This window comes from Pseudoliparis swirei, chromosome 5, assembly GCF_029220125.1.
Source record: "Pseudoliparis swirei isolate HS2019 ecotype Mariana Trench chromosome 5, NWPU_hadal_v1, whole genome shotgun sequence".
NCBI lineage: Eukaryota > Metazoa > Chordata > Actinopteri > Perciformes > Liparidae > Pseudoliparis > Pseudoliparis swirei.
Window position 1 is genome coordinate 175,929 of NC_079392.1, and position 20,742 is coordinate 196,670.

Sequence of the window (20,742 nt, forward strand, 5' to 3'; positions counted from 1 at the left end):
CACAAACAGGATCCTGGCGTAGGTTCCTCGGGAGTCCAGATGCTGGAGGATGTAGTGAAGGGCCATGTTGACTGCATCGTCTGCAGACCTGTTGGCTCTGTAGGCGAACTGCAGGGGGTCCAGGAGTGGGTCGGTGATGGTCTTGAGGTGTGACAGGACCAAGCGTTCAAAGGACTTCATGACCACAGAGGTCAGGGCGACGGGCCTGTAGTCATTGAGTCCTGTGATCTTGGGTGTTTTGGGGACGGGGATGATGGTGGAGGCCTTGAAGCAGGCTGGAACGTGGCATGTCTCCAGGGAGGTGTTGAAGATGTCGGTGAACACCGGAGACAGCTGGTCCGCACAGTGCTTCAGGGTGGAGGGGGAGACGGAGTCCGGGCCCGCTGCTTTGCGGGGGTTCTGCTTTTTAAACAGCCTGTTGACTGCTCTCTCCAGGATGACGAGGGGTCGCTGAGTTGATGGAGGGTGCTCCAGAGGTGTGAGCCCCTGATGGGCTGGGGGAGGGTGGGCTGATGGTCTGTGGCTTGTTGGTGGGGCTGTGGGGGATGGTCTCAGGACTGCTCCATTGTCTTTCAAAGCGGCAGTAGAACTCATTTAGCTCGTCTGCCAGAAGCACATTGTTCATGGAGTGGGGTGATTTGGGCTTGTAGTTGGTGATCTGCCTGAGCCCTCTCAGACAGAAAGCAGAGTCGTTTGCTGAGAAGCTGTTGTGCAGTTTTCTCAGAGTATCGTTTTTTAGCATCTCACCTTTGCTAAAAACCTGTATTTTGACTCTGTGTACAGGTCCTTGTCCCCACTCCCTGAATGCCTGGTCTTCTGCAGTCTTAGCTTCTGGCCTGAGCCTCTCCAGGGACAGAGCAGAGTCGTTTTGCTGAGAGCTGCTGCAGTTTCTCTCAGAGTACAGTCGTAGCATCTCTCACTTGCCTCTAAAACTCCTATTTGGACTCTGTGTACAGGTCCTGTCCTCACTCCCTGAATGCCTGGTCCTTCTGCAGCTTTCCTTCCGCTGTGAACCAGGGTTTGTCGTTGTTATAACTCACCCTGGAGCTGGATGGAATACAGCTGTCCTCACAGAAGCTGATGTAGGAAGTTACAGCCTCTGTGTACTCATCCAGGCTGTTGGTAGCAGTCCTGAAGACATCCCAGTCAGTACAGTCAAAGCACGCCCAGATCCTCCAGAGCCTCACTGGTCCACTTCTTGAACTTCCTCACTACAGGTTTGCAGAGCTTTAGTCTCTGCCTGTATGAGGGAATCAGATGAACCATGACGTGGTCAGAGTTTCCCAGTGCAGCTCGAGGGACGGCGTGATAGGCCCTGCTGATTGTTGTGTAGCAGTGGTCCAGAATGCTCTTCTCTGGTAGGGCATTTAATTAACTGTCTATATTTAGGAGTTCGTGGCTGAGGTTTCCTTTGTTAAAATCCCAGTACAATAACTAAAGAGTCCGGAAGGTCCGCTCCACACCGTATCTGTTCAGCGAGTGTCTGTTGTGCCTCGTTCACGTTCCCCCGCGGCGACATGTAAACTCCGGCCAGGATGAATGAAGCAAACTCACGTGGGGAGTAGAAGGGTTTGCAGTGAATGATAAAGATTCCAGGTCCGGCGAACAGTGCTGTAGTAGAATCACCGCGTTGCACCAGCCGTTGTTGAGGTAAAAGCAGATTCCTCCACCCTTTTTTTACCGGAGAGCTCCGTGACCCGTCCGCTCGAACAGCTGGAAGCCAGCGAGCTGGAGCGCAGAGTCTGGTATCGAGCCACTAAGCCATGATTCCGTGAAACACAGAACGGAGGATGAGGAGAAGTCTCTGTCTCTCCCCACCAGCAGCTGGAGTTCGTCCAGTTTGTTGCACAGTGAGCGGACGTTGGAGAAATATGCCCGGCAGCGCTGTACGAGATCCCGCTTCCGTAGCCGCATAAGCGCCCCGAACGTTTCCCTCTCCGCGGCGTTTCACCACGTGGGCGAAGGTGAGCACACCTTTTACAAAAATGTCCAGTAACTCCACAGAAGTTAAAAACGTTGGAAGTAAATCCGCTGGAGTTGTTCCCCTGATGTTCAAGAGCTCTTCTCTGGTGAAAGAGCTCTGGGAATCCCAGCAGAAAACAGTATTTAAAACGAAAACAATAAAAAACATCGCGCACCAACACACCGAGGCGACCTTTCGCGGCGCCATCAGATCATTGTGGCCCTTCTGTGACCTCCGGGAGACTATTTACCATGTTTTTAACAAGTGTAAGAGACTTTTGAGTTTCTTCGCTCTTTTAACATTGGTTTTTACTCTTTTTAATGTGGTTTTTACAGAGAAGGTTTTTATCATGGGAGCTGCCTACAAAAAGACAGAAAAAGAAAAGTGGCAGCTCCTTAATTTTTTATCCGGCGAAGCAAAAATGGCAATTTATTTAACTAGGAAGTCCCGGGTGGAAAACAGAGAGGGGCAGGAGGCCGGGGCAGTGTGGCTCTGTAACATCAGAGCCAGACTCTGTAACATCAGAGCCAGACTCTGGCTGGATTTCAGGTTTTATAAACACAGGAGGCGACAGGAGGGTGAAACATTGAATCGGGTCAAATTGACCCGAAGGCAACACAAGGGTTAAACAACGCTGGTGTTTTAAAGATATTGTTTGTTCTGTGGTGGAGGACGAGCTGGTATTTGCACCATTTTTTTATTCAGTAAAACATGTTTTCTTTTTTTAATGTTTTTTTGTTTTGTTTGTTTGCTTTTATTTTAAACAACCTGATTTTTTAAAACACTTTATTTGTAGAGAAACGTTGTAATGTAAAAAATGTAAATAAAGTGTTTTTCAAAAATCAAAACAAAAAATCTCTATCTGTCTCTCTCTCTCTCTGTCTCTCTCTCTATGTCTCTCTCTCTCTCTCTCTCTCTCTCTCTCTCTGTCTCTCTCTCTATCTCTCTCTCTCCTCTCTCTGTCTCTCTCTCTCTGTCTGTCTCTCTCTCTCTCTCTCTCTGTGCTCTCCTCCCCCGAGCCATTCCCCTTCTGTCTTCCGGGGAGGGGTGAACTGAGCTAAAGGAAGCCTGACTGGAGGGAGAGAGATGAGTATCTACGGGGGAAGGGAGATGGTCACAGCCGGCTGCAGTACTTCAGGCCTTCTTGAGCTGGGACTTGGTGTACGTGGAGAAGTTTCTTCTTCTTCTTCTTCCTGTGACTCTTCTTTGGGTTATTCGTCTCATCGTGCAGTAAGATGCTCGGCACGGACACACTTCTCCAATGAGACTCAGCTTCTGTGATGGTAAGACAAATGTTTTTATCACCCAGTCAAACACGTGTGAAGCCAACAGCGATGCTCGTGAGTAGATGATGTCACAGATGCAGTGGAAGTTTCATTAACGTACAACAATGTGAAACAGAGGATGTTTTACAGGCGTCAGGAGACGTGTGTGTTAGCCTCGACATTTAGGATCACAGTGCTCAGGATCAGTTATTCAGATGAGCCGTCAGGACACACAGCTGGGAGAAGAAGTCTTCAATAGTTGCTTTGGTGCTTTCAGTTAGCAACCAATGTGCCCGTGTTGGGCAGAGTGTAATGTTGGCTTCTTTGTTCACCATTTTAAAGAGAGGTCATTCGAAAGGTCACGGCACATTTAGAGAAGCGTTCACTTGAGCCCAATGGGTGATGCATGACATCAACAGACTTCATCAATGAACTCCCAACGATGTTAAAATACACCTAAGACGGACTGATGTGGGAGGAGTGAAACTAATTCTATTGCCCCTAGATTTGGGGGAAGGTGTGGCTCCAGGGCAGTTTCAGAAAATACCTCCTCAGGTCTGAAGGCTGCACAGCGTCCGTGTGTTTTCCTCTGAGGCCCACAGCTGGGGGAAGATAGTTATCTAGTCATGTGGACTTGGGTCAAGCATCCAAAGAGTTGTAGTTGTTCTCAGACCGACTTCTTGCTATCATCCTGTAAAAAACACAAAGTAATTTCCTCAGAGCCAGCTCCAAAATATTCAAAATATATAGTCAGCATCAACATCGTGTCAGACTTCTTGCATAAAATCAGATTTTTTAAAGAAGGTTGTCTCTGACTCCAGACTGAAATGATGCATTGTACCAGGTACCTGCTCCGGTGTCTATGGTTGATAGGATCCATTAGATCAAAGCATTTTACACCAGTTCATTTGATATTCTGCTTCTTTATTTTGAAATGTTGATGAAGAAAACCCAGTGAATCCGCTTGCTGTCAAGTGTCTGTTATTCATTCGCCTCACAAATCACTTTATTGGCCAAATACACTCAAATGGGTTTCTGATTTATATTCCACATATTTATTGTTCACTTGTGCTTTAATAAAGTAAAGTATATTAACCTTTTATATAAAGGGACATTATAAATACAAGGAAGACAAATCATCGTAACTGGTGGATGGAGCCGACTATTCAGAAGGCCTCAATGTTTCCATGTCATGCCCCCATCAGTGCAGTAGATCCCGTGTGTGACCACAACATCGATGTGAACCGTCTCTTGTGGAAGCCGAACATCTGAACTGTTGTCTTTGGGTCTGCTGCTTGGGAACCTCTCCACATGTGTTACACACATTCTGCCTCCGAGGGGTTTGAAGATGTCGGGTTGATTTAGAGTCACGGCTCGTCTGGCTAATGCCTCACAAGGTTTCTAGGGGCAGCTGGCGCCAAGCACCGTCTCCTCTGATTATTCTCTCAGGTGTGAAAGCACCTGATAATAGTGCACTTAGCTTTTAGCAGAAGATCCAAAGGTTTCCTTCCATTTCACTCGTTTCTTTCACTTACTTGATTCCACGTCAGTGTCAGCAACACGTCGCCCTCCATCTTGCTTGTTGCCAGTCAATGAAGTGTTCAGCGTGCCGTGTGTTGAGGAGAGACCACTAGGGGCAACATAACCGTACAACATGAACTGATTGTGACACCATGTTGGTTTCCTGTTAGTAACTCTGTCACGACTGCATTTCCTGCCAGGACATAACAGCTCTCTATGAGTCGATATTGGTCTCGGCGTCGCTCTCCATCCCTGTCCTGTATTTCCCCGTCTGCCTCTGTGGGTCCTGATGATGAGAGTTGTAAAACGTATTTTACTAAATGTTCTTTGTCCATCGCAGCTTCCAGTCCAATCTCCTGGCGGAACTTGAACTTTAACACCTTCCCTGCTCAATAAGCCATTGACAGCAACACTTTGAGTGCATTGTTTCTACCTCCAGTCTGGATAAGACGTGGTGGAGCGTTTATTGCCTTTTTGTTCCATTTATTTGTGTTGTATAATTCAAAGTTTACCCTTTCCCTTTTTTGCTTTTGAGGTTGAAGAAAGAAATGAAACTCCTCAAACTGCCGTCGCATTTCCATTTCTGAGTCCTCTGAGATCAACGATCCACCCCAGCTGAACACCATGAACGCCTCAGTCCTGCCATTTGCCAACCACACCCCGATCTGCTACTCCATAAACAGCCCTCCCTTCAAGTACCACCCGACCATCGCCTCGGCATACTTCTCATCCATCTTCACCACTCTGGGAATGATCTCCAACCTCATCGCCTTTGTAGTTCTCCTCAAGTCCTTCCGGCGGACTCATAGCCGCTCCCGCTCGTTCCTGATCTTCCTGGGTGGCCTGGTTGTCACCGACTCCATGGGCCTCCTGATCACCGGCTCCATCGTGATCTCCTTCCACGTTACGTACTTTAACTGGCGCCGGTTGGATCCAAACTGCCACTTCTGCAACTTTATGGGCATGTCCATGGTCTTCTATGGACTGTGTCCACTGCTGCTCGGAGCCGCCATGGCCACGGAGCGCTTCATTGGCATCAACCGTCCCTTTGCACGCTCCGCCAGCATGCCCAAGAGCCGGACCATCTCCATGGTGCTGATGGTCTGGTTGGTGGCTGGCTGCATAGCTCTGCTGCCCCTCACGGGCGTTGGCAGCTACCACATGCAGATGCCTGGCTCCTGGTGCTTTTTCAACATCAGCTCTGAGGGCAGCGACCTGGCCTTCTCCCTGCTCTTCTCGCTGGTCGGCTTGATGTCCGTTGCCGTTTCCTTTCTGCTGAACACGGTGAGCGTCGTGACCCTGATCAAGGTGTGCTGTGGACAGGATCGGACCCAGCGTCGCCGAGACCACGAAGTCGAGATGATGGTCCAGCTCATCCTCATCATGGCCATTGCTTCTATCTGCTGGTGCCCCCTGTTGGTGAGTTTGCCTCTTTGAAATAAGTAAGCCTTATTATACGTGTGTATGGAATGTTCAGAATTGGTTTTATAACCAACGATAAAGCTGCAATGAAAAGTAAATGTTCAACGAGTAAACATATGTCAGTGTAGCATTCTGAATTCCTGGTTCCTTGAGTTGCATTTGCCAACATCCCACTCAAGACAACGGCTGCTTTACAGCTGCAGTCAGCAATTATGAGCCAATGCACTTCGTCAAATTCAACAAACATCTGGTCCCAGTCCTCCTGGAGTCCTCCTAGAGTCCTCCTAGTGTCTTCCTGGAGTCCTCCTAGAGTCTTCCTGGAGTCCTCCTGGAGTCCTCCTAGAGTCCTCCGGTCGCAATCCTCCTAGTCATCTGGTCCCAGTCCTACTAGAGTCCTCCTAGAGTCGTCTGGTCCCAGTCCTCCTAGAGTCCTACGAGAGTCCTCCTGGAGTCATCTGGTCCCAGTCCTCCTAGAGTCCTACGAGAGTCCTCCGAGAGTCATCTGGTCCCAGTCCTCCTAGAGTCCTCCCAGAGTCCTACTAGAGTCCTCCTGGAGTCCTCCTAGAGTCATCTGGTCCCAGTCCTCCTGGAGTCCTCCTAGAGTCATCTGGTCCTAGTCCTCCTAGAGTCATCTGGTCCCAGTCCTCCTAGAGTCCTCCTGGAGTCCTCATAGAGTCCTCCTGGAGTCCTCCTAGAGTCATCTGGTCCCAGTCCTCCTAGAGTCCTCCTAGAGTCATCTGGTCCTAGTCCTCCTAGAGTCATCTGGTCCCAGTCCTCCTAGAGTCCTCCTAGAGTCATCTGGTCCCAGTCCTCCTGGAGTCCTTTCTGACAAAAAGTCTGAAACTTGTCCAGAATTCAGTCAATGAGATAAATGTTATTATCCTTTGTCAAAATGACTTTCATATGAAGTGTTTTTCTCTCCAAATGAATTCTTGGACAAAACGCATTTAAATGGATCACTATTCTTTTCATAAAGAGCCCTAAGCCACTGACACAAACTGACACTGACTCGATGAGTCATTGGGGAGCTGCTCTGGCACCGGTTCTGCTTCAATAAGGGGGGCCTTGGTTCTGCTTCAATAAGGGAGGCCTCGGTTCTGCTTCAATAAGGGGGGCCCCGGTTCTGCTTCAATAAGGGGGGCCTTGGTTCTGCTTCAATAAGGGGGGCCCCGGTTCTGCTTCAATAAGGGGGGCCTCGGTTCTGCTTCAATAAGGGGGGCCCCGGTTCTGCTTCAATAAGGGGGGCCTTGGTTCTGCTTCAATAAGTGGGGCCCCGGTTCTGCTTCAATAAGGGGGGCCTCTGTTCTGCTTCAATAAGGGGGGCCTCGGTTCTGCTTCAATAAGGGGGGCCCCGGTTCTGCTTCAATAAGGGGGGCCTCGGTTCTGCTTCAATAAGGGGGGCCCCGGTTCTGCTTCAATAAGGGGGGCCTCGGTTCTGCTTCAATAAGGGGGGCACCGGTTCTGCTTCAATAAGGGGGGCCTCGGTTCTGCTTCAATAAGGAGGCCTCGGTTCTGCTTCAATAAGGGGGGCACCGGTTCTGCTCGAATAAGGGGGGCACCGGTTCTGCTTCAATAAGGGGGGCCTCGGTTCTGCTCTAATAAGGGGGGCCTCGGTTCTGCTTCAATAAGGGGCCACTGGTTCTGCTTCAATAAGGGGGGCCTCGGTTCTGCTTCAATAAGGGGGTCCTCGGTTCTGCTTCAATAAGGGGGGCCTCTGAGGTATGTGATGCTGTATGTGGTGTTAAGACCCTGAAGGGGCCTTCAAGCAGAAGAGGAATATGAACGTGTATCTTTTTGCACATTTTTACACAATTACCTACTTTGAGTATCCAGCAGAAATCTCTCCATGAAACACAACCCTTCATATGTCTTTATATGTCTTTATATGTATTTTCATGTTTTCATGTCTTTATATGTCTTTATATGTCTTTACATGTCTTCATGTCTTCATATGTCTTTATGTCTTTATATGTATTTTCATGTTTTCATGTCTTTATATGTCTTTATTTGTCTTTATATGTCTTTACATGTCTTCATGTCTTTACATGTCTTCATATGTCTTTATTTGTCTTCATGACTTTATATGTCTTTACATGTCTTTATATGTCTTTACATGTCTTCATGTCTTTATATGTCTTTATATGTCTTTACATGTCTTCATGTCTTTACATGTCTTTATATGTCTTTACATGTCTTCATGTCTTTATTTGTCTTTATTTGTCTTTATATGTCTTTACATGTCTTCATGTCTTTACATGTCTTTATATGTCTTTACATGTCTTCATGTCTTTACATGTCTTTATATGTCTTTATTTGTCTTCATGTCTTTATATGTCTTTACATGTCTTCATGTCTTTACATGTCTTTATATGTCTTTACATGTCTTTACATGTCTTCATGTCTTTACATGTCTTTATATGTCTTTATTTGTCTTTATTTGTCTTTACATGTCTTCATGTCTTTATATGTCTTTACATGTCTTTATATGTCTTTACATGTCTTCATGTCTTTACATGTCTTTATATGTCTTTATATGTCTTTATTTGTCTTCATGTCTTTACATGTCTTCATGTCTTTATATGTCTTTACATGTCTTTATATGTCTTTACATGTCTTCATGCTTTTATATGTCTTTATTTGTCTTCATATGTCTTTATATGTCTTTATTTGTCTTTATATGTCTTTATTTGTCTTTACATGTCTTTATATGTCTTTATTTGTCTTTATATGTCTTTACATGTCTTTATATGTCTTTATATGTCTTTATGTATTTATATGTCTTTACATGTATTCATGTCTTTACATGTCTTTATATGTCTTTACATGTCTTCATGTCTTTATATGTCTTTACATGTCTTTATATGTTTTTATATGTCTTTATATGTATTTATATTCAATTAATTTCAATTCAATTCAGTTTATTTGTAGAGCCCAATTTCACAAATTACAAATTCCCCTCAGTGTTTTACAATCTGTACACATAGACATCCCTGACCTTTGACCTTTGACCTCACATCGGATCAAGAACAACTCCCAAACAACCCTTCAAGGGGAAAAAAGGTAAGAACCCTTGAGGAGAGAACAGAGGAGGACCCCTCTCCAGGATGGACAGAACAATAGATGTCATGTGACCAGAAGGACAGATTATAGTTAAATGTCTTCATATGTCTTTACATGTCTTCATATGTGTCTTTATGTGTCTTTATATGTCTTCATATGTGTCTTTTCTCATACCCAGGTTATGATTCTCATGTGTTGAATACTTTAACATCTCGATGTGTGACCTGAGAGACGTTTAGGGACAGTGAGACATCACGTATATGAGAACCAATGGGAGGATACACATAGTATGAGATTGCAATAGTGTCCACCAATAGAATGTGTTCCTCAGGTAAAACCGCCGACCCGATGAATTCAGCTCTTGTTCCACTCAGCGTTGCCAAACGATTATTCAATCCATATTACAGTTTTTCTCCATTGCTTTGGCTCAATTCTTGAAACAGAAATTACATTCTCAAAGATCTTAGTGCATTTGGTAAAATAGCATATATGGTTCAGCACAACTACATAGATCCCCTTCAAAAGGTCATATCTCACCCAAAACAGTTAACTCAAGCTTCAAACCCAAATCATTTTCTCATAAAAATAGTCAGTGCCCCCAAAATGAAAACTTCCTTCTCGATTGCTGTGGCTCATCTCTCTCGGAAAAAAAAGGACGTTCTCAAAGCTTTAAATACATTTGCCAAAATAACCTAGATGGTTTAGCAAAACACTTTGGCACACCTGCAAAAGGTCATATCTCTCCCAAAACACACAACTCATCAGTCAAAACTCATTCCTTTTCTCATAAAAATAGTCAGTGCCCCCAAAATGAAAAGTCCCTTCGTCATTGTTTAAACACTGCAGGTCAAAATGTTTAGATGTTTTGTCAGTATGGCAGTGGACCATAGAAATATCCCTCATGTGCACATTTCAATCTTGGCTTCGTCCTTTGACACTGAATGGTTACTGTAGGAGATGTTGTCTTTCCAGAATACTATGTGTATCAAACAGAAAAAAGATTCATTCAAGAGGAGCCAACAAGGTTTCACATCACATACTGTATTGCACTTATACTGCCATGGAAATTCTTACAGTAATTGCAAAACAGAAACAGAAAATGTGTACAGCAAAAAATAGTGTCAAACAAAAAGCACATAAAAAATAAAATTAAGTATAGCCTACACGACTGTAACAAAACATACAGTAGGAAAGTAAAGCAAAGCTGGAGTTCAAAGCTGGAGTTCATCCTCACTCTCCTGCTCAACATCGCATCTGATGTTCTCCCTTGCGATGCAACGGGGGAAGAATCGCCGTGCATGACCCAACCATCCCCTGCACTGATCTGCCGTGACATCGGCACAAGCAGCATCCATTGCCTGGAGAAGGCACCTCTGGTTTAGAGCCCGATGCTCATACACCCTCCACCACCACGCACCCTTGCTCCTCTTCCTCTTCTTCTTCCTCCTCTTCCTCGAACAGGCAGTTGCCCTTGTTCATTTACCTGGCCAGGTGCTTCCATGTTCATACTGTAAACTGTACTGAACTTTGTCAAGCCCTAGATATTTGATGGAAGCATTTATACTCCTGGATAGCACCTGTCAGCTCACTAAAATGACTGTGTGATTGGTGATCGGATGTGAGAAACTCCCCCTTGAATAGTAAAGTTCTAGTTGCACCTGAAAATGAAACCGATGATCCAAGAGATCCATATTACAGTATATACCATGATATTTTTCATGGTATTATGTGCCTGAACGATTTTGACAGTGGAGTGAACTATTGTGCAGGTGATGATGTACACAAGGAAAGTATGCCAAGATGTTTTGCAGAGAACAACCACTTGACTGAGAAGCAACAGTCGGTTTAGACCAGCAAGATGTATTCAATTGGTAATTGGGCTAACTGAAGGCAATTGTACCGAACCGTTTGCACAGATGTGCTTAATCATTTGAAATGTGTGCAAGCTGTAGGCAATTGTACTTGTCATTTGCAAGGAGTTTCTAAAACAATTGCAATTTGATTAAAGGAATGAGAAATTCAAATCTGTTGTGAACAACTGCCCAGTGGTTTGGAGGTTTGCACGAGTTGTTTTGAGAATGTCATTTCTGTTTCAAGAATTGAGCCAAAGCAATGGAGAAAAACTGTAACAGTCACTGCCTAGGATAGCTGTGTGTGTGTGTGTCTCTGTGTGTGGGTGTGGGTGTGTGTGTGTGTGTGTGTGGGTGTCTCTGTGTGGGTGTGGGTGTGTGGGTGTGGGTGTGTGTGTCTCTGTGTGTGTGTGTGTGTGTGGGTGTGTGTGTCTCTGTGTGGGTGTGTGTGTGTGTGTGTGGGTGTGTGTGTGTGTGTCTGTGTGTGTGTGTGTGTGTGTGTGTGTCTCTGTGTGTGTGTGTGTGGGTGTGTGTGTGTGTGTGTGTGTGTGTGTCTCTGTGTGGGTGTGGGTGTCTCTGTGTGGGTGTGTGTGGGTGTGTGTGTGTGTGTCTCTGTGTGGTGTGTGTGTGTGTGTGTGTGTGTGTGTGTGTGTGTGTGTCTCTGTGTGTGTGTGTGTGTGTGTGTGTCTCTGTGTGTGGGTGTCTCTGTGTGTGTGTGTGTGTGTGTGTGTGTGTGTGTCTCTGTGTGGTGTGTCTCTGTGTGTGTGTGTGTGTGTGTGTGTCTCTGTGTGGTGTGTGTGTGTGTGTGTGTGTCTGTGTGTGTGTGTGTGTGTCTCTGTGTGTGTGTGGGTGTGTGTGTCTCTGTGTGTGTGTGTGTGTGTGTGTGTGTCTGTGTGTGTGTGTGTGTGTGTGTGGGTGTGTGTGTGTGTGTGTGTCTCTGTGTGTGTGTGTGTGTGTGTGTGTGTGTGTGGTGTGTGTGTGTGTCTCTGTGTGGGTGTGTGTGTGGGTGTGTCTGTGTGGGTGTGTGTGGGTGTGTGTGTGTGTGTGTGTGTGTGGGTGTGTGTGTCTCTGTGTGGGTGTGGGTGTGTGGGTGTCTCTGTGTGTGTGTGTGTGTGTGTGTGTGTGTGTGTGGGTGTGTGTGTCTCTGTGTGTGTGTGTGGGTGTGTGGGTGTCTCTGTGTGGGTGTGTGTGTGTGTGTGTCTCTGTGTGTGTGTGTGTGTGTGTGTGTGTGTGTGTGGGTGTGTGTGTCTCTGTGTGTGTGTGTGTGGGTGTGTGTGTCTCTGTGTGGGTGTGTGGGTGTGTGTGTGTGTCTCTGTGTGGGTGTGTGTGTGTGTGTGTGTGTCTCTGTGTGTGTGTGTGTGTGTGTGTGTACCCGCACATTTGCAATAATAACCCATTTTATCTTTTACCATTTGTTCCTTATGTCCATCCCTGTCTATGTTCTGATTCTTGTGTCCCAAGCTACTTGTTTGACTTCCTCTCTTCCTCCACACCTTCCCTCCATACTTTCTGTCCTCTCTTGTTCTTTCCTTCATCCTGACCCCCACTCCATCCCTCCACCAAAAGGTCTTTATTGCACAGACGGTGCTGTCCGGTGGACCCCTGAGGATCAAGTACCTGCTGCTGTGGCTACGCTTCGCCACCTGGAATCAGATCCTGGACCCGTGGGTTTACATCCTGTGTCGATGGGCCATCCTCAGGAGAATCTACCCCCGCTTCCACTGGCCTGGCGGCTCCGTCGCGGCCGTGTACCCGTCCTTCAGACACGCGGTCCGGAGGTTCACGCGCTCGTCCCTGGGGAGCACTCTGGGTCCAGATGAAGCAGAAGAGGCTCACAAGTCCAATGTGACCCCCCCATCCACATTGAAGCCCCCCCCTCCGGCCCCGTGATGGGCTGAGTCGCTGCAGCAGTGGCAGAATGTGTTTGACTGTTAGCGCGGAAGCTCGTTGAGGAATGTGAACCGTGGCCAGAAGCAGCGGTGCACTCATGATCTGAAGGAACGGAATCGTGTTAATTCACTGCATGAAACTGAACTGTTCAACAGCTTATCAACGACCCGTTAGCGCTAGTGTTAGTGCTGGTGTTAGCGTTAGTGTTAGTGCTGGTGTTAGCGTTAGTGTTAGTGCTGGTGTTAGCGTTAGTGTTAGTGCTGGTGTTAGCGTTAGTGTTAGTGTTAGTGCTGGTGTTAGCGTTAGTGTTAGCGTTAGTGTTAGTGCTGGTGTTAGCGTTAGTGTTAGTGCTGGTGTTAGTGTTAGTGCTGGTGTTAGCGTTAGTGTTAGTGCTGGTGTTAGCGTTAGTGTTAGCGTTAGTGTTAGTGCTGGTGTTAGCGTTAGTGTTAGTGTTAGTGCTGGTGTTAGCGTTAGTGTTAGCGTTAGTGTTAGTGCTGGTGTTAGCGTTAGTGTTAGCGTTAGTGCTGGTGTTAGTGTTAGTGCTGGTGTTAGCGTTAGTGTTAGTGCTGGTGTTAGCGTTAGTGTTAGTGCTGGTGTTAGCGTTAGTGTTAGCGTTAGTGTTAGTGTTAGTGTTAGTGCTGGTGTTAGCGTTAGTGTTAGCGTTAGTGTTAGTGCTGGTGTTAGCGTTAGTGTTAGTGTTAGTGCTGGTGTTAGCGTTAGTGTTAGTGCTGGTGTTAGCGTTAGTGTTAGCGTTAGTGCTGGTGTTAGCGTTAGTGTTAGTGCTGGTGTTAGTGTTAGTGCTGGTGTTAGCGTTAGTGTTAGGGCTGGTGTTAGCGTTAGTGTTAGTGCTGGTGTTAGCGTTAGTGTTAGTGCTGGTGTTAGCGTTAGTGTTAGCGTTAGTGCTGATGTTAGTGTTAGCGTTAGTGTTAGTGCAAGTGCTGGTGTTAGCGTTAGTGTTAGTGTTAGCGTTAGTGCTGGTGTTAGTGTTAGTGCTGGTGTTAGCGTTAGCGTTAGTGCTGGTGTTAGCGTTAGTGTTAGTGCAAGTGCTGGTGTTAGCGTTAGTGTTAGCGTTAGTGTTAGTGCTGGTGTTAGTGTTAGTGTTAGTGCTGGTGTTAGCGTTAGTGTTAGCGTTAGTGTTAGTGCTGGTGTTAGCGTTAGTGCTGGTGTTAGCGTTAGTGTTAGCGTTAGTGTTAGCGTTAGTGCTAGCGTTAGTGTTAGTATTAGCGTTAGTGTTAGCGTTAGTGTTAGTGTTAGCATTAGTGTTAGCATTAGCGTTAGCATTAGGGTTAGCATTAGCGTTAGTGTTAGCGTTTGTGCTAGCGTTAGTGTTAGCATTAGCCTTAGTGTTAGCATTATCGTTAGTGTAGAGTTGAGTTGGAGTGAGATCGTCCCGCTGCTTCTCAAACTCAAAGTTCATGTTTTAAATCTTTTCTACTGTCAACTTAAGAAACGCAAACTAGATATAATAGTAGAAAAAGGAGATGTTATGCTGCATGAAAGGTCTTATATCAATACTTACATAAATAGTTTGAAAATCTCTATCTACTTCAAAAACTACTTGAAAGTTGCTCTTCAGTATTTCTAATTTAAATATCTGAGGAATGCAGTGAAATGAAGGTTTAGAAGTTGCTTGGACAGTGTTGTGTACATTACAGTTTTTCACAGTTGTTAACACCCAAAAAGCGAAAATTCTGCACAATTTGCACAACCTTCTCTTCATGTACCAATCGTTCGAACCAATTTGGCACTACTTCACACTGCCTTATCTGCATTAGACTCTGATTTTCTTTGTTTACACTCTGATGTCAATTACACATCACCTTGTTGTCAAAACACGACACACAATGTTCAGTTGTTGCACACACTTCTCAAGTAAAATCTCAAAGCATCAACCTACAACACACAAATAGTCAAATCTCTAAACATTCAGGTCTGTTGAGCAATTTGCAATTAGGACTGCAGCATTACAGTTTTTCTCCATTGCTTTGGCTCAATTCTTGAAACAGAAATGACATTCTCAAAGCTCTTAGTGCATTTGGTAAAATAGCCTATATAGTTCAGCACAACTACATAGATCACCTTCAAAAGGTCATATCTCACACAAAACAGTTAACTCAAGCTTCAAACCCAAATCATTTTCTCATAAAAATAGTCAGTGCCCCCAAAATGAAAACTTCCTTCTCGATTGCTGTGGCTCATCTCTCTCTTGAAAAAAAGGACATTCTCAAAGCTTTAAATACATTTGCCAAAATAACGTAGATGGTTTAGCAAAACACTATGGCACACCTGCAAAAGGTCATATCTCTCCCAAAACAGACAACTCATCAGTCAAAACGAATTCATTTTCTCATACAAATAGTCAGTGCCCCCAAAATGAAAAGTCCCTTCGTCATTGTTTAAAGACTGCAGGTCAAAATGTTTAGATGTTTTGTCAGTATGGCAGTGAACTATAGAAATATCCCTCATGTGCACATTTCAAGGCTTAGTCCTTTGACACTGAATGGTTACTGTAGTAGATGTTTTCTTTCCAGAATACAATGTGTATCAAACAGAAAAAAGATTCATTCAAGAGGAGCCAACAAGGTTTCACATCACATACTGTAATGCACTTATACTGCCATTGAAATTGTTACAGTAATTGCAAAACAGAAAATGTGTACAGCAAAAAATAGTGTCAAACAAAAAGCACATCAAAAATAAAATTAAGTATAGCCTACACGACTGTAACAAAACATAGAGTAGGAAAGTAAAGCAAAGCTGGAGCTCAAAGCTGGAGTTCATCCTCACTCTCCTGCTCATCCTCGCGCTCACGTCTGTCTGGCTACAGATTTTCGTCAACATTGCATCTGATCTGTGACATCGGCACAAGCAGCATCCATTGCCTGGAGAAGGGACCTCTGGTTTAGAGCCCAATGCTCATACACCCTCCACCACCAGGCACCCTTGCTCCTCTTCCTCTTCTTCTTCCTCCTCTTCCTCGAACAGGCAGTTGCCCTTGTTCGTTTACCTGGCCAGGTGCTTCCATGTTCATACTGTAAACTGTACTGAACTTTGTCAAGCCCTAGATATTTGATGGAAGCATTTATACTCCTGGATAGCACCTGTCAGCTCACTAAAATGACTGTGTGATTGGTGATCGGATGTGAGAAACTCCCCCTTGATTAGTAAAGTTCTAGTTGCACCTGAAAATGAAACCGATGATCCAAGAGATCCATATTACAGTATATACCATGATATCTTTCATGGTATTATGTGCCTGAACGATTTTGACAGTGGAGTGAACTATTGTACAGGTGATGATGTACACAAGGAAAGTATGCCAAGATGTTTTGCAGAGAACAACCACTTGACTGAGAAGCAACAGTTGGTTTAGACCAGTGGTCACCAACCTTTTTGAGCCCAAGATCCCTGACCTCCGCCTTCATGACCGGCAAGATCTACCTTTGAGGCGTTGAGAGAAAACGACTGTCCAGACTGGACTTACAACTTTTTATTTGGCCTAATTGTCATTTTGGTCCAGCGTTCAAATTGATGTGACCAGGTACACAGAATTTAAGTGTAATATAACAAGTACGATATTTGTTAACCGCACACAATATGAACAAGAAAAAACACATTTGCAATGAGCAGCTGGATGAACTACCAATATAAATGTTGTATTTATTTACATTGCAGCACAACACTGACAACATGATCAGTCAGTGCAACTCATGTAAGTTCAGCTCTCATCATAATGCCATCAAGCCATGTGACTCCAGTCAGTGTGACGGCTGTGACTGAACTCTGTCTGTGAGCTTGTAGTTAGTTCATAATCTCAGACAGCCAGTCTGGGGCCGTCTGTCAGCTGTCTGTCAGTAATCCAGCTCCTGGTCTTTGATTTGGTGATTTTCTCAACTCCACTGACGAGTTTTTCGGGGCAAAATTGGTATTCATGAAAGTTTTCTCATCTGGGATTGGTTCTGAACTCAGACCGTTGGTGATTACGTTCACATCAGCTCTACAGACATCCTCAGATTTAAATAATGTTCATAATAATAAATATGAGAATCACCATTTGTGACTCCTGCATCTGTCCCTTTTCAAATAATAGAATAAATGCAATTGCAATCACTTTCAAGTAAACCAGATTGCTCTATCAGACAAGAAAAAAAGCTCAATGTTGAGCTTTTGTTTTGAAGGACAACAGCAGAAAAGCCCAACTCACGGAGGTAAGACCTGGCAAGTCGCCAAGAATCTCGGCTGTCGCGCATGCGCAGGCGTAACCTGTTAATGCCGTAACGTAAAAATGTACACGAAGGTACAGGCATTTCAACATTTATTTATTGATGACTTAGATGTATGTCGGTGTACTTTGAGCTTGTGTAATATGTGAAGTTATCAATAAAGGTCTTTCTGCATTTCCCCCTGCCTCACCTGTAGTGGTACGTTCCCCTCTTTCAGGGCGCACAGCTGACAACACGGCTGTGTAAGCAAACCCGTTTTCAGGCGTTCATGAATCAGGCGGAGATCTTTTCTGGCCTCAATCTTCCAGTCAGAAAGGAAACATTTCAGAAGACACCTCAGAAAATGTTCGAAAACAAGGAACAATGTGTTTCTGAATTTATTTTCATTTTATTTTGGAGATCGACAGGGAACGTCTCCGAGATCGACCGGTCGATCGCGATCGACGGGTTGGCGACCACTGGTTTAGACCAACAAGATATATTCAATTGGTAATTGGGCTAACTGAAGGCAATTGTACCTAACCGTTTGCACAGATGTGCTTAATCATTTGAAATGTGTGCAAGCTGTAGGCAATTGTACTTGTCATTTGCAAGGAGTTTCTAAAACAATTGCAATTTGATTAAAGGAATGAGAAATTCAAATCTGTTGTGAACAAGTGCCCAGTGGTTTGGAGGTTTGCACGAGTTGTTTTGAGAATGTCTTTCTATTTCAAGAATTGAGCCAAAGCAATGGAGAAAAACTGTAAAAGCTAGGATCCTGGCTGACCGTGCTATATTTAGAAATGTCCAGACTGTCAGCCTATCCACATTAGGAATACTATGAGGATGAAACAAGTGTACAGGGTCCCATTTGAACGGAACACAGACCGTATCAAGGAGTTTTCGGCGAGAGTTTGTGCTTGTAAGAACCATACATTCAGCACTGACACATGCATGTACCTGTAATTCAATATTGTGCCTTCTCTCCAGTGTCTCACTGTAGCCCACTGTGTTGACCTCTCTGTGTCCATACTGTAACTTGCATTCTCATGCTCTGTGTCAGCGGATCCAGGAACATGACACAGCAAATGTATTTTACCAGTACATCTTTATTGATGAGGTGGGTTTCAACCTGGTAAAGAGGAGGCGAAGGGGCAGAAATGTCATTGGCCAGCGGGCCATTGTTGAGGTCCCCGGCCAGCGTGGTCGGAACATCACGATGTGTGCTGCGATGAATCAACATGGGATTTTGCACCGTCATGCCCACCTAGGGGCCTATAACACCGCCCGTCTCCTCGTCTTCCACCTGGCCAAATAGGTGACCAACAGAGGGTCGATCATGTTGTCATCTGGGACAATGTGAGTTTCCACCGGGCTGCTCAAGTGCGCGAGTGGTTCCAGGACCACCCACATTTTTCCGTTCTGTACCTTCCACCTTATTCACCCTTCCTGAATCCTTTGGAGGAATTCTTTTCAGCTTGGAGGTGGAAGGTATACGAACGGAACCCACAGGCCCAGGTCCCAATGCTCCAGGCCATGGAGGAGGCTTGCGGCGACGTGACTGTCGAGGCCTGTCAGGGCTTCATGCGTCACTCGAGGCCATTCTTCCAACGCTGCTTGGACAGGGATAACATTGCCTGCGATGTAGATGAGGCCCTCTGGCCAGACAGGAACCGGAGGCGTGATGCCTAATTACTGGAATTTCTGCGAAGGGGGGGCGGTTGAGCAGGCCGGTTTACAGTACTGTACTGTTGTCTCTGTGTACCAGAATAAACCTATTTTTGCTGCATATTTGTGTGCTGTTTTAAGTTTGACTTTGAAAAAAGTAGGCCTAAAATGTCTCAGTGTACTGAGACATTTTACAAAAGGAGAAATGGCTCATTCTCCTGAGTCATTGTCATTCGTATGGTGTGTTCCATTTCGATGATTGTGTTTTCAATTTTGCCCTTCTGTGTGCAGCAAATGCTTAATTGTGTGCACTCAATGAATGTATGTGTGTGTCTTTTGAAAAAATGGCTGTGTACCAAATGAAAAAACGAGTTCCATTTTGTGAACAGTAAAGAGATTTGATGGCAAAGAGTCATCTTGCAAAGGGAGTGTCAGGTTTAGCATTTTGTGTGTGAGGTTTTCAGTTTTCTGTGTGCAGTTTTGAGAAAGCCATTATTGTTTTGAAAAACGTGTGTTAACAATTGTGAAAAACTAATAATATGACTTGATGGTATCACTATACTGATTGAGAAGGTTTTATGTAAATAAGGGTAAGTGAGAATACACATGTTTAAATATGAACTGACCCTTTAAAAACTCCAGCTCCATGATCTTTTGTCCGGATCCTGTCTCGGGTTTAGATCTCGTCTTCAGGGCTCGAAGTCTGGATGTCACGAAGCAGCAGTGAGGTCATCAGCTCCTCCGCGTAGAGCGTCGTGTCTCTAGCGACGTTTCACTTCACGTTGCTGTCGGCGTGAAGCTGTTCGTGACTCAACAGGGAGATGAATCCACCAGCTGATTATTAGAGGAGTGGGAAACATCGCAGCAATAACACGTTGGAGGACATCACAATTCAACTGGTGCGGCTTCTCTTCATGTTCATCTGTGATTATATCATCAGTCACGCCTCCACCAATGAGAAGCTTCGCTCTACCGCCGCTGCAGTATCATTCATCCAATTCACAGGAAGTGTAAATATTGAATGTGCAGGACAGAAATGTGATTTTACATATAAATAAAGGATTCAAATCTCAACTCTTCTTCATGGGCTTGTCTGTTCAACAGAGTTGACGACTACTCTATGATTGAAACCTTTTGACCAACATGTGAAGGTGCAGTACCCAGGTCTTCATCAAGAGGTGGCATCATACAAAGTGTTCCCCGTGAGACACACAGCAACAACACAAGGAGCAGGAAGAGGATTCACAGCAGGAAGCTGGCGGCTTGTTTCTCCTGGTTTATTGTGAGCATCGTGTTCTGGATTCATGTCGTCATGGTGACGATCATGTGACCGTCTTCATAGTTTTAGGTTTGAGTTGCTCTGCGGCCACTTTATTCAAAAATAGAAATACAATGACAACCTTATCATAAGTTATTGATCATGTAGACCTCTTCATTCAAAAATAGAAATACAATGACGACCTTATCATAAGTTATTGATCATGTAGACCTCTTGATAGGTTATTGATAACGGAGAAATAGAACACTACATTTTAACTGTGGGATAAAGCCCTCTCTCTCTGTCTCTCTCTCTCCATTTCTCCCTCTCTCTCTCTCTCCCTCTCTCCCTCTCTCTCCCTCCCTCTCTCTCTCCCTCTCTCTCTCCCTCCATTTCTCTCTCTCTCTCTTTCTCTCTCTCCATCCATTTCTCTCTCTCTCTCTCCCTCTCTCTCTCTTTCTCTCTCTCCCTCCATTTATCTATCCCTCTCTCTCTCTCTCTCTCTCTCCCTCTCTCTCTCTTTCTCTCTCTCCCTCCATGTATCTCTCCCTCTCTCTCTCTCTCTCTCTCTCTCTCTCTCCCTCCATTTATCTCTCTCCCTCCATTTCTCTCTCTCTCTCTTTCTCTCTCTCCCTCCATTTCT

The 20,742-nt window shown here is 45.1% G+C and overlaps 1 protein-coding gene across 1 annotated transcript; it reads left to right on the forward strand.

The window, feature by feature from the left end:
- Positions 1–3,021: 3,021 nt before the first annotated feature.
- Positions 3,022–13,165, forward strand: tbxa2r (thromboxane A2 receptor). Its single transcript, XM_056415107.1, has 3 exons — positions 3,022–3,246; positions 5,285–6,168; positions 12,648–13,165. Exons 2-3 carry the CDS (start codon positions 5,374–5,376, stop codon positions 12,969–12,971), a joined length of 1,119 nt encoding a protein of 372 aa, XP_056271082.1. The 5' UTR covers positions 3,022–3,246; positions 5,285–5,373; the 3' UTR covers positions 12,972–13,165.
- Positions 13,166–20,742: the final 7,577 nt, after the last annotated feature.